At 39.1% G+C, this 17,832-nt stretch overlaps 2 protein-coding genes across 3 annotated transcripts; both read right to left on the reverse strand.

The window, feature by feature from the left end:
- Positions 1-965: 965 nt before the first annotated feature.
- On the reverse strand, positions 966-5,698 carry LOC140306548 (mannose-binding protein C-like). Its single transcript, XM_072385152.1, has 6 exons — positions 5,577-5,698; positions 5,169-5,338; positions 4,351-4,409; positions 3,678-3,791; positions 1,862-1,949; positions 966-1,473 (listed from the first exon to the last, which is right to left on the reverse strand). The coding sequence occupies exons 2-6, from the start codon at positions 5,314-5,316 to the stop codon at positions 1,103-1,105; spliced, it is 780 nt and encodes a 259-aa protein (XP_072241253.1). The 5' UTR covers positions 5,317-5,338; positions 5,577-5,698; the 3' UTR covers positions 966-1,102.
- Positions 5,699-12,171: 6,473 nt separating this feature from the next.
- Positions 12,172-17,139, reverse strand: LOC140306652 (mannose-binding protein C-like). 2 transcript variants are annotated; one of them, XM_072385255.1, is made up of 5 exons: positions 16,957-17,139; positions 16,437-16,649; positions 13,153-13,212; positions 12,846-12,911; positions 12,172-12,645 (listed from the first exon to the last, which is right to left on the reverse strand). In XM_072385255.1, the coding sequence occupies exons 2-5, from the start codon at positions 16,627-16,629 to the stop codon at positions 12,263-12,265; spliced, it is 702 nt and encodes a 233-aa protein (XP_072241356.1). In that variant the 5' UTR covers positions 16,630-16,649; positions 16,957-17,139; the 3' UTR covers positions 12,172-12,262. The 2 variants fall into 2 exon arrangements, with proteins under 2 accessions (XP_072241356.1, XP_072241355.1); XM_072385254.1 differs by having other exon boundaries at positions 16,953-17,139.
- Between the last annotated feature and the right edge of the window lie 693 nt (positions 17,140-17,832).

Consider the following 17,832-nt stretch of genomic DNA (forward strand, 5'->3'; position numbering starts at 1 on the left):
GCCTTGGGATCCCCCAGAGGGAGGTGGATGTTGCTGAGGACAGGGATGTCTAGGTATCCAACTTGGGCATTTTGCCTCTGTGACCCAACCATGGATAAACGGAAGAAAGTAGGTGTATGGATAGATGTTTCCCGAATGTGGGAATGTGAGATATTCTGATCATTATTAACAACCACTGTTTCGGAGTGTCGAACCCAGAATCAAATGTGTTTTTTTACATTAGAGACTAATAAATTGTATACAGTATTCTGGAGCATTTGTAGCAGCTAAAAAGCAGGAACTCCTTTAAATTTGATCTGCAATAGAATATAATCATTCCACCCTAACATTATCTAAACATCTAAAAGTATTGCACAATAGTTATAAAGCAGAAAAGCAACGGCTGGGCCTCTGGGTGTGCTGCCTCTCTGCTTTTCCAAGGAAAAGGCTAACTTCATCTTTGAGGAATTTGCTCCAATGTGTATAACAGATGTGAAGTCTCACTTGGAAAATTAAAAAAAAGAAAGAAAACAAACAACAAACTGACAAAGCAGTGAAAAGCATGAAAGCATTTAGAGTGGTCAGCTGGACCAGAATAGCATTATGTAAGTACAATGCATTTACCATTTACATCACTGTGCATCAGAGCTGGAGAGAGATGGAGCTGATGAAAACAGGAACGTCAATGTAGAAGTCTATGATCCAGTGTCAAGAGAACATAGAAAGTGATGGTTTTTACAAAATGTAAAATAGTGACACCAATCCTGTTGGGAATTAAGTGAACACTTGATTTGAATCAGTAAATGTAATGTTCATGTGACACAGTCTGGTTCAGTTTGGCAACAAAATGAGATGATATAATGCAACCTAAAGCATTTGGAATAAGAAAAGCCCACTCTCATCGCTGCATCTTCACTGACTTTCACAATAAGACACTTCTGCAGTAGTTGGCTTATCTATTTATTTTCTTTGTCATACTGTAAATCCATGCAAAAGTAGTAATGGTAAGCTACAGCAATGTTCTAAAGAGTTAGATGGATGGAAATTAGGATTTTAAACAAGATATTACGACATATTCAAAGGACAGGTACGTAGTACTTGGCCTCATAAAAAGTTGAGCCCTTTATATCTGACAAACAACGTAAGCATTCAGGAAGCATTCTCGTGTCACTTCCCACAGACCGTTTTCTGACAGCATGGTGCAGCCTTTATCCTGAATAGATTTATCTGGCTGCCCTTCTCCCCATTTAGAAAAGGTCAGGGGTTGATTTTTCATATCAACTTGAAAATTTCTGTTGTTGACGTTGATCCAGGCTGCTTTGTAAACGTCCCAGAAGACTTCCGTGAATACGTTGTTCTCCTCTTCAGTCTGTGGCAGGGCCAGCTCCAAGCCTCGCTGGGAGCAGAACTCCACAGCCTTCTGGAAAGACTCTCTCGCCTTGTCAGACACAAAGTATTTCTGACCAACCTTCCGGACAAATTGGTAGTTTACAGCTGAAAGGGAACAATTAAAAAAAACAAGGTGAAAAAGTGTATAAACTGACATGATAAAAAATCCTGCTGAGAGAAAAAATGAAGCCAATGACGACATATAACTCTCCATTTTAAGTTCATATTATCACATTTAGAATAAAGACAGATGGAGGCAGACTACAAATTCAGTCACTTTTTCGCAGCTCAAAGTTTTAGAACTGCAGAAATCGGGAATTTGCAGGCCACTGCTGTTTGAAAATAAGGTAGGAATGCTAGATTAGTTTGACAGGTGTGCTGAGACTTGAAGTCTTTTACTATTTCCTCACATTGTGGTGTTTGTCAGAAACTTTAACACCAATCAAACTCTCCTCAGTCGACGGCCCTTGAAGTTCTTGATCTTGGTACTTACCCAGCTCTAACTTTCTAAGGTTGTTCTGTAAGGTCCTGGTATCTGGGCAATCTGAGTCAGCATCTGGATCAAACAGATCAAGTTCATTTTAAAAGTCTGCAACAACATGAAGGTAACTCGTACAAGTGTTCTAGCCTATGACAGACTGAGAGTCAATAGTTTTAGGTGTCGGATCTGTTATATTTATTTAATTGTTTCTGAAGACTAAATTAGTTTTTTAATGACCATCACAGCAGCTTAATATGAGTGATTACCAGGGCAAAGGTACAGTACAGTGAATGGCAGCACAAAAATACCTCATGGCACCTGCATTCACTTTTTGCTCAGTGTCCAGTAGGTTAGAATTTACTCCATTTTACAGATCTGAAATAGCTTGTTGATGACTTGCATAATGATAAGAGAATGAATGTTGGTGACTGAGCGTTAATCAAGAGCTACGGAGACTGAGCTGGTGTCTCAACCTGTTTTTAAAAAAGCATTACATTAAAATATTAGCAAAATACGAGTTCAAGACTGACAGAGTTGACTCAATGACACTCCATGTAATGTGTAATGCCCCTGCAGTTATCTTTTTGCAATTCCACTTTCTCTAACAAAAGTTGATTCTGTGTGTGTTGATGTTTCATTTCATTGTGCAGAATGTTAAAGAAATCTGAACCGAATGGAATTTCTTCATTTTGCCAAATCTCACTATGTTTACATTACTGGGTGATGTATTTCATTTGTAAATTTAAAAAAAAGAAAGGAACATTTATCAGTTGAAAATAGTGGTTACAAATGCAAAATATCAAATACGAAAGCTGATTAATGTCATAGTTTATTAACAACTGCATGCTTGTTTTGACTTCAATCCCATCAGAAGCGTTTGAAAAAGTTAAGATGAAAGTGGCACAGAAGCTGAGTCACATTAGTATATAATCCAAAGAAGAGGCAGAACATTGTACAAATAAATAGTATTAACAACAGCAGGTCAGGGATGTTCTGTTACTGAAATTGTATTGACTTGGAACTTGATGAAAAATAGCCCTTACAAATGGACATAATCTGTTTTCTTACCTTGAGAATAAAATAAACTTTACAATACACTGTAAACCAGTTCAGTTTACCCTCTGATAAATACTAAAGCTATGAATCTGCTATGTATCTTTAGTATTTAGTGTTGGCTCACAGCTGTGGAGAATTGGCTAGCTGACTAATTTGCTCTGGCATAACTGTGACCTGTCACACTGATGATTACTATCCGATTACTGATTATTTTAACCCAGTTGTTTGATTTTAAATCTCTGAGGAGATCTTGTAGTGGTAATCCTAAAGAAAAAGTGTGTGGTTATTTCAATCAGCTCAAAATGAATGCGGGAACCATGGAATGTTCTTTTTGGAGGATTACCTCTACAAGATCTATCAAGTCCTCAACGATCAAATCAAAAATATGATTTTTTTTTCTTTGACAAAACCAAATGGGAGCATGCACAAGTTAAAGTGTAATGGACCCGGAACTGAACTTTCTTTTTTATTTCTCCTGATTTAAAATGATCTATTAAAAAATAAGAACTTATGTTCATTACACACAATAAAGATCAATGAAGAATGTACAGGCTTTCATCTTTTTATGTCGCTCACTTGGTTATGCAGCTGAACTTTGTTTAAAAACTAATACACCCGTAGAAGAACTGCTACAGTTCGTGCAGAATAAGAATTCCTGCAATGAAATGTTGACACTTTATATGTTGTACATCGTGCTACTGCTGACCTGTAATTAATGAAATATTGTAGTTACTCACACTTAAACTAGTTTAGTGACGAAAAATTTAATAACCTCGTTCACAAATTCCAGGCGATCCTGGAAATCCACGTGATCCAGGTGGTCCAGGTGCTCCAGGTCGTCCAGGTGCTCCAGGTATTCCAGGGAATCCATCCCGACAACCAACACCTGAATTGAAGTAAGGCCAATTTTAAGATGTTAAACAATGCCAAAGCCACCTAGAAATGTGGGAAATGGAAATGTTGGATAGTTGATAGAACACATGGTAGCTATTCTAATTCATCTTTTGTTCACAGTGGGTTAAGGCGGTCGAGCGACGCAAGACCCAAAGACGAACAGAAGATTTTTGTAAAAACAGGATTTTCTTTATTCGATGCTAACAAAGATCATTTTCAACTTTCGTCTGAGGCTGACATTTCCTTTTCATTGTTTTGATTGGTCAGATTTCTCTGAGAGCTAAATTTAGTATTACGCGATGGGGCCATCAGTAACTGAACTTTACGTTATGACATCTCAGTTATTCACGTTGAGGGCATCTCTGCTCATTCATGTTCTTTTTGTACCATTTCGGAGAGCAGCAAAACAGAGCGGCAGGGAGACTCCTATGGGTCAGGGCCAAATGAGATGCAGGTATGAAGTTTAGGATTCTGAAAAAGATGAGGCGTCAGCTTCTTTCTGTAGTTTGAAGTATGATCTCTCTTTCTAACTGGAGGAATTCAGATCACACCGTTCTGTTATGAAGGCATCTTTGTGCAAACATCATGATTTCACTGAGGTTAAGGGAAACTAAGGGGCAAACGATATTTTATGCTAACAATTACCGGTGCATATGCAAGACAACTGAACATATCCATTTGTCACTTCTGCAGCTGCTCAGAAACAGAGTTACTAAATCTCAACCATTCAGAAGACACTTTAGCCAGATCTCCTCATTCTCAGAAGGAGGCTTTCCTCAACAGAAAGCTCCCTCTGGTTCGGGAATTAATTACAAACTATTTGGAGTTATGAACAGTGAAAAATTAAGACGGATGTAACCAGATTAAGAATTAAATGTCTGGAAATGATCGTGCTGCATTCACTTTAACGGTTAATCATCCTCCCTCTGGAGTAATTGCTCTTTGACAAGTTGTTTTATATCATGACACCAGATCAGTCAATCAGCTTGGAGGAGGGGGTGGAGCGGCTTCAAAGGCCTGAACCCAAAAAAAACATTTCTGGCCTCAATGAGACATTACACAAGAGACATCGACTGAAATTCTAAGAAATGACACACACTGGCTCCACTCAACTGTTCTCTCACTTATAATCCAAACATTTTACATATCAGGAGGTTTTCTGTGAAAGCATCGTGAGTTAGTAAAACAAGTGTACTATGTTTCTTTTAAGAAAGTGGCTATAACACAATTATAGTTTGCTTTGCTTTGCTTACTTCTCTAACTTTTACTATTTGCTCTGCAGTTTGATGGGAGCTATAGGGTCTGTAATAATGTAATACATTTAAACATGAACAGACCAGAAGCAACTGGTGAAGTCAAGGAAACCAACCCCTTTCACATTGCATTCCAGGCATCCCAGGGAATCCAGGTGGTCCAGGAAACCCACGATCTCCTTTTTCACCTTTAGGACCAGCCAGCTGACTGTAGATGGCAGGAGCCATCAAACAGAGGATGCAGAACAGAAGACAAAGCCTCATCTTCTGAATGAAGAACTAAAATCTGAAAAAAACGTTTTAGCAGACAATTTATTTATCCTACATTTCTATGTGAAATAACTGTGCCAGTTAATCCAAAGTAATAGTACACTAGCCAGAGTTATGTTAATGACACTTGCTTCTAAAAACAAATTCTATCTTCAATAGTTTCAACTTTGAATTTTTAGTAAATAGTTGCGTTGTCTATAGGGCATTAATAATGTTCATTCTATACAAAGCGTTGTAAAAAGGGAGAAACTTACAGTTACAAAAGGAATGATCTCAGAAATGCGCTGCCTCGTCTCTCTTTCAAAACAGAAGTGATGAGGAAAACAGTTCATAGTCAGATATGTGCAAGATCCAGCCCAGAAGAAATGAAAAGCAGTTTAAAAAAAGTGAAATATGACACCCACAAAAAAACAAGACTGTGGTTTAACAAGACCCTGACGAGAGACTGTTGTTTCATGGTAAACTCATCCAAGCAAAACCTGAGTTTTATACATTTCACCATTTGAAAATCCTACAAAAAAAATAAACAACACAAATTTCCTGCTTTGTCATCAGTTTGAACTAAAGTAGGTTGGCTGGGAAGTGAGTGGCCATTCTAGATCATACCGTGTCTATAATGTGAAAACCTATGTACTCTGACTGATTTTCTGCCATGTATTCTAAATCACATACAGTGAAGAAACTGTTTTGGTTTCATGGGTCAGATGTTGGGGAATTTCCTTTTAAGTTTACATAATGGTGCTACGGTCTCATCTGTTTTTCTTAGTTTGCACAGAGAGAACTCTGTCATCATTCTTGTTATAATTGGCTTTTTTCTTAGACATTATAAATTCATATTATGTATTTTCCTAAATAACCTATGTTCCTAGCTGGTACTTTTCCACTCTGCTCATACTGCACAACAGATGACCTTAAATGGTCCAAGACCTTAGAAGGACATAAACAACTGGGTCAGACAAAACATCTCTATTAGGGCAGATAGGTCTGGTCCATTAGATCCACGCCTAAAACAGCACTCACACACACACACATTGTTTATCACATCCAAAGAACACAACAAGGACAGCAGCTGGCCTGAGCATGTCACCCAAAACTGGCCAATTATACTCTGACAAGTGTGAAAACAACTTCTGTGAGATAAAGCTGAATATAAATATGACATGTTTCCGGATAACGGGGCTCGGCCTGACGGATTTCCTGCGAGAGCTCTGGCACTCCGAGTCCAGCGCTGCAATATACTTTACTTGTGACCACTAATAAATACTTTTTTAATAAACGATTTCTCCAGCTTGTTCTTGGGCTTCCAATGAAAAAATCGGGCTAACATTCTCATAGTGAGATTAGAGTTTTTAAATCCACATCAAACCTGATACAAAAATACAAAACACAACTGCACAAATGCTGACCAAAGCATGACAAATCTGACATGTTACAGTATTGTTAACATCTATGGCTACCTGCTTCTTTCAGTACTGATTTAATACTACAAACCGTCAAGGACCCTCAGGTCCTCTAGTTTTGATTATCGCCAAATTGAGAATAAAAACATATGGTGAAGCCTCTCTTTGTCACTATCACCCACAACTGTGGAATTAAGAAAGTGCCTCACTTCAGCAATGGGAGAAGCAAACGTTCGTAGTTGTCCCATCCAGTTTTTAGTTATATGTGCATGGAACTACCAGGAGAAAAAAGACGCACGGAATCAATGTTATCACTGTAATGTTATCAATGTAAATGCCTATGTGGAAAAGAAGTGTTCGTGTTTCCTGATAATGTTTCCCCCACTTCTGCTCTGCTTCCATATTATCATCTAAGTTACATTTGTATGGGTGAGGGTGTGGCATTGGCTATGCCTCTGTGCAGGATCGCTCCCATGTGGTGTGCTGGTTGGATGTTCAGGTTGGGCAGCAGCTGAGTGGGTGAACAGGTAGGGTGACTGGTGGGTGTATCTCTGAGTATATGTTAATCTATATGAAAATACCAGTTTGGATATGTGCCTGTGGTCCTGGTTGTGGTGCAACATTCAAGGTGCAATACATGAGCATTGAAAACCACTGTTGCTCCACCACTGGATAAGGAGCATAGTGTCAGTTTAGTGCCATAAACAAAAGGCTTTCAGGCTGCTCATAAATGTCTTTATCTTAAAAAACATCAGAGGAATGATGACTGTGGTCTTTTAACTGTCTTCAGGGGAGGCTATTTTGGCTAAAGAAAGTTATTTAAAACAATTAAGGTCTCCATAACCAAATTCAAATAACTGATTGAATAATTGCTTTTTGTGGAGTTGGTTTGAACGGAAAAGCTGGCGAGCAAGCTGTGAGGTAGCCAGTGCTTTGTTCTGCTCCGCATATATTCTGTTTCACGCTGATGGCAGACACCACCACCAGGACAACTACAGGAGTCACCAACATGCACCATCTGTCTGAAAAGATGAGGAAACGGGATTTGTCCAAGATCCATATGTACCGTTGAAATTTTCAACGTTAAGCCGAGTGAACACTGCCACCCAGTTAGATCAGAGCTACAGACTCGTAATTTGCAGTCACAATGATGAGGTGAGCAAAAACTAATACATCTTAGTTTGCCTCATCGACTGTGTGAAATCCTATTGAGTGTTTGAGTTTGCCTTGTAGGGCAAAGATGAAAGTGAGGGCTCAAACAAGGATGATTTCCACTGTTTTCAAGAGGACATGAAAGACCTTTCAGACCAAACTTCTGAAGTGCATGCTAGTGGTTGTCAGGGGTCATATAACAGAGACGGTCAAGTCTGCTAAGTTTGTAGTCATCCAAGCTTATGACACCACTGACACATGCACTGACACAGCACTGAAACAGCTTATGCTTGTGGTTAAATACATCGACATGAAGCTTGCAATGCAAGACCGCTTTCTTTTAGTTTCCGCCTGTGGGTGCAACGTCTAATTTGATTGGCAGTTTGCTATTGGACAGACTGGACAACCCGTTTTTTCTATGGTGCGAACAAGAAACTCATAGCTCAAACATATGATAGAGCCAGTGTGATAAGTGGAGAGTAGGCCACATGCAGTGAAAGCAAAAAGCCAAGATACACTGACCACACTAAGACAAACTCTTGGATTCCCTTATTCGGCTTTTGTTACAGTTTTCTGATGTTAAAAATTGGCATCCCTTCTCTGTTAAACTGTTTGATAACCACAGTAATTTTATTTGTGACTCTATAGTGTTGACAGTAAGTGGCTTATGGAGCAAAAGAGAAATCTTTGTGTGAGTTGACTGATGGGGTGATCGACAGTTATCTAGCTACCTATCAATTTACATATGAAACAGGTAAACTCTGTCATAACAATCACCTCCTTCCCACCAAGAAATGTCCAGAGGACCACCACTGTGATGGACTGCAGCACATCTTGATTGTGTTATCGTTGAATCAGTGTTAAAACAGAGCACAGCAGCTTGCACACAGATGCAGAGCATGCCATTACATTAATTTCTATAGAGAAGACAGCTGCATTTTTGTATCATGAATCTGTGGATGGAATATTCAACTGTGCACAAAGAAAATAATTTCTGGAATTGTTCCTGAGCCCATACAGTGATTTAAATGACAGAATCCTGCCTGCCTTTTTAACGACAGGCATCCAATATTGATTTCCAGCAGTGTCTTTTGCTTACAGAGATTTTTCCAGGTTCCCTGAATCTTTTGATGATAATATGTATGTAATATGATGGTGGATGACGAATATTCAAAGTCTTGTCAATTTTACGTTGAAGTGTGATCTGGAATTGCTCCACAGTTTGAGTTTTCTTTTTTTTCAGAATGCGGAATCTCTGAGCATCTCATTTCTGAGAGACTCTCTTTCGAAGGTGCTCTTTTTTATACTCAATCATATTACTGACTTCTATCATGATACTTTTTTTTTTTAGAACCACTTAATTTTCCAGCCTTTTGTTGCCCCGCTGCAACTTTTGCCACCAACAGATTCAAAACGAGCACATTTTTTATGAAATGTGAAAGGTCTCATTTGTAACTCTTGATTTGTTTTGCATGGTTTGCCAATTTTATTGAAATTTTAATTTACATTTTACACAGCATTACAACTTTTTTTGGGAATTAGGATTACAACTCTACTTTTACCCTGCACATGGTGAACTATGAATATCAAATTTAGCCCAGCCTCCCTCCACCACAGCTCATTGCAGACCCATATATTCGCTCCGTTGAAAGGAAGTCTGGTTTGAAACCGATTTAATATCTGCACCATGTCAGACAAAAAGAAGGTATTTTTAATGCTGACCTGTACTCTTTTCCTTGAAAACGATACCATCCACACGCACACATTCACTTCTAAAAGTGAACTCAAATTCATAGTCGCTAAATAGGGTACTTACTCAATTCTAACTTAACAATGGTCTTCTGTAAAGTTTCAACAACAGGATCAAAGAGATCTGAGTTGAAAAGAGTAAATTCAGGTACCAAAGTTCATTCAGCTGTATGTCGCTCAGAAATATGAAAACTGGATCAGTGATGTCTTTTCTTTAACTCAGAAACATGAACCTTATAATATAAAGCAAACTAGATCAATACTTTTGCAAATGTGACAGACAATGCTTTTATGGGATGTGCATGGAATTTAATTACATAACACAAGAGCATGTTATTTGTTAAAGAAAATCACATACTTTCAATCTAAAATGAAAAAAAATAACAGAACTGCAACAAAAAAGGTTTCTTAAGAAATAATTTGAATCAATTAAACAGAGACTGAATTACTGCAGATCTGTGTCCATCACCAATAAATGCCTGTACCTTGTGTCATGAGTTGTACACAGTGAAGAACAGAGAGAGAAATAACTTTTCATCAATAATAACAATATGCCTGTATAATGTGCTACTACTGAATCAAGAGATACAAGAAGATAAATTCTATAATTACTGAAAGTATTTCAACAAATGTCTCAGGTAGCTATATTAAATATTGATCACCTGGTCCACACACTGTTGCTGGCCCAGGTGGCCCATATCGTCCAGTTGGTCCTGAGTCCAGAAAGAATAAAAATCTGACTTGGCTTTGAAAACTCAAGATAATCTTTTTGTTCAGCGTGTATTCAGGCTACACAGTATCCCCAGAAATAGAGAGGGAAAAGGGGAGGGGAAACACAATAAGGCACAGGTGAACCACATGAGGGAGGCAGGTAATCAGGGAGCAGGGATGATACATAGGGGAAGGCGGAAACCTAAAAGAGAAGACAGGTAAGAAACAAGAAGAACTGAAAACATGAATTCTCAAGACATGACGATAGGAGTTTGTTGGACCAAATTTTATTTCTGAATCTGTAACTCAGCTGCAAACTGCTGAGCATGAGACACCATCCTTGTATTGACTTGTTGATAGCATAGTTAACATGCTTGGTGGAAAAACAGCAAGTGATATTATATTCTTTGAAATCCACAACATTTTATTGACAAATCAGATATACAGCTTAAGCATACATTGACCCTGAAAACTGTGCAAAAGTTTTCCAAATTTAGGGGAGATGAATTATGGTCCTTTGTCTGACATTTCTTTTGGTGGGGATACCGTGTAGCCTGAATACATGCTGAACAAAGACAATGGCTGATTCAGTGGCTATACGGAGTTTCTCTAAAGCGATTAAATGAGCAGATTTAGAGAATCCATCTGTTCTAGCAAGAATAGTGTTTTTAACCAGACCAGTAACTGAATCTAGTGCCGTTTGTGACCAGGGTCTACTTGGAATAGCGAGGGGTTGGAAAGAATATTTTTTTAGATTCTCCTTCTCTCCCGTTTTGAAAATTATAGTAGTGTGTAGTAGAGACAGGCAGGTGAAGAAAAATAACTTTGTCTTACTTTTTATTTAAGAGACCAGATGCTCGATCTTTGTAAAGGAGTATTTTCCTATACTTGTCTAATATAGGATTCTAGTTGATCAACAGTTCTTTGTCATATTTTGCGTTTTGTGACGCACCAAATATTTCCAAACTGTTGAAGGTTTCCGACAGCAGAGAGGTCAGTCCACCACATAGATTCTCTCACGACGAAGGCATTATGTTGTACCGGATGTAGTATGTGGTTAAGAATACTTTTGCTGAGACATGTAAGGTCTTACCTGTAATAGACATCATTTAGATGGGGGCATACGTCGCTCTAAAATCAGTATACCTTTCAGCATTGATGGTGCCTTTCCAGATGTGCAAGTTACCAGTTTTATAGAGAAGAGAAGAAGCGGCATTTCCAGATCATGTTTACAAATGGCTTCTTTGCATAATAGAGGTTTAACACACTGTGCTTTTTAAAAAAAAAAAAACAAAACACAGGCATCTGATATCAATTTTCAGCAGTGTCTCTTACGCACAGAAATTTCTCTAGATACTCTGAATCTTTTGATGATATTATGCACTGTAGATGGTTGAATTTTCCAAGTCTCTGCAATTTCGACATCGAAGAAGGTTCCTCTTGAAATGCTCCACAATTAAAAATTTTTTTTTTGCGGATTGCTGAAACTGACCACCTCACTTCTCATCGACTCTGCCTCTCTAAGGTGCTCTTTTTGATACTCAGTCATGTTACTGTCCTGTCATCACTTAACCTAACAAGTTGAAACATGTTCCCACAGCTGTTCCTTGCTTAGAACCACTAAATGTTCCAGCCCTTTGTTGCCCCTGTCCTAATTCTTGCCACCATCAAATTCAGAATGAGCTAAAATTTTTCAGGAAATGTGAAAGGTCTTATTATCAGGTTTTGATTTGTTTTATATATTCTGTTGCAAATTAAATATTTACATCTTATTTTTATTCATATTTTACATAACTGCTTACAATTGCTTACTTTGTAAATCATGAGGCCACGAATATTATTTTTCTTTGAAACTGCTTTAATATCTGCACATGTCAACAGACGGTAAACAAATTTTTTTTTGTTGCTCCTGAAAGTCACAGCATGGCCTATAGCTGACAGATGATGTAAGCATTCAAAGAGCAGTCTCGCGCCACACTCCAGAAGCCGTTATCTGACAGTATAGTGCAGCCTGTATCTTGAATGGTATCATCTGGCTGTGCCTCTCCCCATTTGGTGAAGGTCAGAGGCTGATTGTTGATATTAGTTTCAAAATTCCCATCAGCTTTTTTATTATTGACCCTGATCCATACTTTTTTATCATTTTCACCCCACAGCTGAGCCAGCATGCTGTTCTCCTCCTCACTCTGGGGCTGAGCCAGCTCTAAACCTTGTTGAGAGCAGAACTCGACGGCCTTCAGGAAAGAGCCTCTCTCCTTGTTGGACACCAAGTATTTTTGCCCAATCTTCCTCACAAAGTTAAAGTTTATGGCTGAAAAAAAAAACAACAACAACATGCGGTAGATCAGGAAAAATCCCCAAGGAAACACATCTGGTATAAAAGAAAAAAGTTCAGTTCTTAATTCTTAATAATGCTGACCTGTACTCTTTTCCTTGAAAACAATAGCATCCACACACACATTCACTTCTAAAAGTGAACTCAAATTCATAGTCGCTAAATAGGGTACTTACCCAATTCTAACTTAACAATGGTCTTCTGTAAAGTTTCAACATCCCGGACAACAGGACCAAAGAGATCTGAGTTGAAAAGAGTAAATTCAGGTATCAAAGTTCATTCAGCTGTATGTCGCTCAGAGATATGAAAACTGGATGTTGTAGTGGTATTATTGTCAACTTTCGTTTGGGATATCTGGGTTCGAAGCCCCTGCATGAAAGGTACTACCTCCAGTAGGGCAATGCCCCCTTACCTTTAATGCCTACCTGTAAGTCGCTTTTAAGTATCTGCTAAATGCATAAACATAAATGAAATATTGATCACCTGGTCCACACACTATTGCTGGTCCAGCTGGTCCAGGTGCCCCAGGTCGTCCTCTTTCTCCTGAGTCCAGAAAGAATAAAAATCTGACTCAGTTTTTTTTTTGGCCAATCAGGTATACATGTAGAAAATTTGACTCCTATCATTACTCAGTGAAATTAAACAGGAATAGATGTAACGGTTCAGACCAAGGCCAACACACCTTAACAGACAAAGGTTAAGAGTAAAAAAAAAAAAAAGTACAAAAGAAATTAATATAGAAAAGCTGTAGATGATTATGTGTGGTGGTTAGCACTGCCATCTCACTGCAAGAGGGTTCCAGATTAAATTCCCGCCTGGGGCCTTTCTGTATGGAGTTTGCATGTTCTCCCCGAGTATGTACCCCACCTCTCGCACAATGACAGCTGGGATAGGCTCTAGCCTCCCCACAACCCTAAATTGGATTAAGCAGGTATAGAAAATGGATGGATAGAATCACATGGCTAAACAACACAAAAGAGAATTGAAGAAAGACGCTGATCTACTACTTAATTCAGTGTTACCACATGAAAGAAAAAAAATGGATCGGACTCCGTGAATAATTCCCTATCATCCCGATATAGACCATTGAGCAGTGCTGACCAACATGTCATTTGGGTAATTGGATGGGAACCTCCTTTCATCTGTGTTTCGTCTAGTTGGGCCCACAACACCTCCTGGAGCCGAGACAGTGATCACTGGTGTCCCAGAGTCATTCCCCTAATGCCAGCCATCACTGCTCCTCACACCGCAACCACCATCCAACTGCACACCAGACATAGTGAGGTGGGGATACAAACCCTGGTTCGGGTAGGGGGTAGAAATAGAAGAGGCAAAGATAAGTAGGAATTGGATTCAAACCCTGGTTTGGGTAGGGGGTAATGAAAGTATAGAGGATGCCAGAAGTGGAAGCAGGACAAGACACACTAACAGATTCAGCAGACAAATTCACCTAAACAGTCCTAAATCACCTAAAATGCCAGCAAAAACAAGGCCATACAGGCCAACTCACCTAAAATGGCCACCTGGTTTCAAAGGGCTCACATGGGCCACATCCTCCACTTAAATATATACTGGATTTCTTCCTTGCTTCTTCAAAGAGTCTGTTTACCCTAAGTGCTCCCCCTGCTGGGCCCCCATTTACTATTGCTTCTTCTTATCCAAATCTGCTGACCTAACTTTACTGTCTCATCTGACACTTCCTTGACTATTTTCCTCAAACTCTGTCCACTTACACCCAACTCCCTCAACAATTGATATAGAAAATTAATGGATAGAATCGCATGGCTAAACACAAAAGAGAGTTAAGGAAAGATGCTGATCGACTACTTAAATTCAGACTTAAACTCAGACTGGATGTTTGGCTAAAGCTGACCACTTGGTGGTGATGTGGTTCCATAATAAATTTTGTCTAAAAACGTTTCAGTTTCCAAACTTTCAAACATCTTGCAGATGTTACTGTGTATATTAACACCAATTAGTTTTCACAATGATAAAATACAGTCTTTTTGGGTATTTTCAGACAGCACTATCATGCTTGACAGAAGCCTGAAGCCTGGAACAAGGTGGAGTGTCACATGGGACTTGGAGACAAGAGAAATGGAAGAAGTTACAAGAGATGTGTTGTTGCCAATGTGAGGGAAAACAGATTGGTGTTTTCTGTTCAGGGAAGCATTGGCTTTCAAAGTTAACTTTACAAAGCATTCAGACAAAACCTGGGTCTTTCTGGATCCTGATTGATCCTCTTAATTTTTTAATAATTCTGTGTGTGTGCGTAAGAACTGTATTTAGTGAAACAGAAACTTATTTCTATTCAGTGGTCTTAGCTGACTTTGTCTCCGGTCAAAAAAACACAAGTACGTTAATGTACAGAACTGGCTAAAATCCATTTGGACAACCTCAGGACATGTGAGGATCATGTTCTTTGATTTATCCAGAACTTTTAATCACCTGACACTGTTATGTAAGAAGCTCCAGAAAATACAGGTAATGTCTGACAAACACACCACATTTTGTGAGACTGAAGGTCTGTGTGTCTGAGAAAGTGGTCAGCAGCACAGATTCACCTCAGGGGACTGTACTCTCACCGTTTCTCTTCACTCTGTACACCTCGGACTTCCATTACAACTCAGAGTCTACAGGAATACTCAGATGACTCTGCAGTTGTTGGGTGTATCAATGATGAACAAGAGGCTGATTACAGGAAACTGATTAATCACAATCACCTCAATCTTGAAAACAATCAAAGCAAAAGTGAGGATTGTGGATTTTAAGAGGACCAGGAAAAAGTCAAACACTGTCTCCATTCTATACTGTGGGCTGCTCTGGAGCCAATGGAGCTGATTGTTAAAAGAAGAATGCTACACAAGTTGGTCCAAGGTAAAGAACAACATCGACCATCCTTTTCATAACATTGTGTTGAAACACCAGAGTGCAGTGAGGTTGGGGCATCTTCAGCTCCGCTGCAACACAGAAAGATGCAGGAGTTCTTTCATGCTAGTAACCATAAACTGTTTGACACTAAAATGTATGATGATTGCTTAAAAGAAAATATGGCGGCAATATACTCCCCCCTTGGGGTTGAATAAAGTATTTGATTGAATTTTCATTTCATTAATCTAATTAGTCATCCCGTTAACCTTGGAGCCAATCTTCACATACATTCTGCAGTTCTCGCTTCAGTAGACAGATTCAAAGACAGCTGATGCTCTGTGTATCTGCTCGGCTGTTAGCCTAGTGTGAATTTTTTTTGTCATCTTCAAAAGTCTGTGGGGGTCCAGTGGGTCTTTTTGCAGCGGACTACATGCACAAAATATTTATGACTTTGTGTCTGCAGAGTTGATAAGTATCAATTTAAGTTGCTGTTAGTTTGCCAGGAAATGGGAAATGTTGCCATAAATTCTTAATTGTGTTGTTAGTGCTATGTTCTCTTGGCAGTAGATTTGACAGCCTTCTCTCTCCCCTGATTGTTTACAGAACGGTATCAAAGAAGCGAGAGACAGTCAGCAACTCAAGTGTGTTAATGCTGTATGAAAACAGCCAGCAAGGTGACATGAACAGCTGAGTTAATCTATGGTTGCAGTTTAACTTTAACAAGACCACTGTCTTTGTCCAAGTATACATGCATAGGAGTGTAATCAGATTATTGTCTGAAGTAAATCAGACTGAGGTGACTCATTGTGCACGGTTATAAACTCATGATTTTAATCAGAGTGGAGGGACGGTCTTGAAATGCTCTACACAACCACGAGTTGTGAAATAATTTTTACCTTTGTTTCCAGGGAATCCAGGGCTTCCAGGGAATCCAAGGTTTCCAGGGGATCCACGGAGTCCAGGGGGTCCAGGGGGTCCGCTAATTCCTGGATCCCCTTTTTCACATTTGGGACAAGGAGAACCCAGCAGCTCACTGTAGCCTTTATGAACCATCCAGCAGAGGACGCAGAAAAGAGGATAAAGCCTCATCTTCTCCGTGTAGTGGAATACTGTTGAAAAAGTTGATGAATATCCTATTTTACAATTTTTATATACAGTAGTTAGTTATCAACGTGGTGTAAAAACCAAATGAGATTAGTCCATTTCACAAATCAAATTCATTACAAATCATGTCTCTGATAGTTTCCACTTTGCAAACGATACATAATAGTGTATGTGTCCTTTCAATTAGTTTTCATCATGTAACACTTAAAAGAATATTCAGTTCTACACACAAGTAATCATTTAAAGAGGAGGTACCATTAAGATATGATATCAATCTTGTATTGATTATCATTGGAAAACTAACTTACAGACCAAATAGGAGAATCTCCAGAAAGTGATGCTCCTTTGCTGTTTCCAACTCAAGTAACAAGAAACAAACGATTAATCTATGCAATATCCAGCCCAGAGGAAATGAAAAGCAGTTAAAAATGCTGAGAGTGCAACACAAAAGAGAAGTGAAAGTATCCGATGTTCAATCTTTGGTGACTTTGAGTCCAGTTAAATTTTATTTATCCTTCAAAAAGCAGTTCCTCTTTCAATCCATTCCCCACAAGTGTAAAGCCATCTTGTAAACGAAAGGCACAAAAATCCTTTTAGCTCTCTATTCTCTCTATTTTGTTTATCTGTTTTCTTGTAAGTTTGCTTTTTGTAATGTACCACATCATTCACCACGGCCTGGAAGACAGCAGGGGCGTTGGTTAGCCCCAAAAGGCATGACCAAAGACTTAGTGTCCACTGGGGGTATTAAATGCAGTCTTCCATTCATCCCCCACCTTATTGCGCACCAGATGATAGGCATTGTATAAACCAAGTTTGGTGAATATTTTGACACCTTGTAACAGTTCGAACAGAGGATATCAAAGGGAGTGGTACCTGTTCTTTACCGTGATCTCATTAATACCCCTGTAATCAATGCAGGGCCGATGATTGCCAGCGCTTTTGTCCACGAAGAAAAACCTTGCACCAGCAGGAGAAGATGATGGTCTGATGATACCTGCTTTCAGAGGAATGCCAATGTAACTGTTCACGGCCTTTGATTCAGGTGCAGAAAGGGAGTAAAGGCCCCGCTTGGGTGGTAAGGTGCCTGGCAGGATATCTATGGCACAATCGTAAGGTCTGTGTGGGGGAAGAGCGGTAGCACAAGACTTATTAAAAACCTGGGTACCTGACGGTAGTCCTGGGGAACCT

This window comes from Leuresthes tenuis, unplaced genomic scaffold (assembly GCF_036924035.1).
Source record: "Leuresthes tenuis unplaced genomic scaffold, fLeuTen1.0.hap1 SCAF_5, whole genome shotgun sequence".
In the NCBI taxonomy this organism is placed as follows: Eukaryota; Metazoa; Chordata; class Actinopteri; order Atheriniformes; family Atherinopsidae; genus Leuresthes; species Leuresthes tenuis.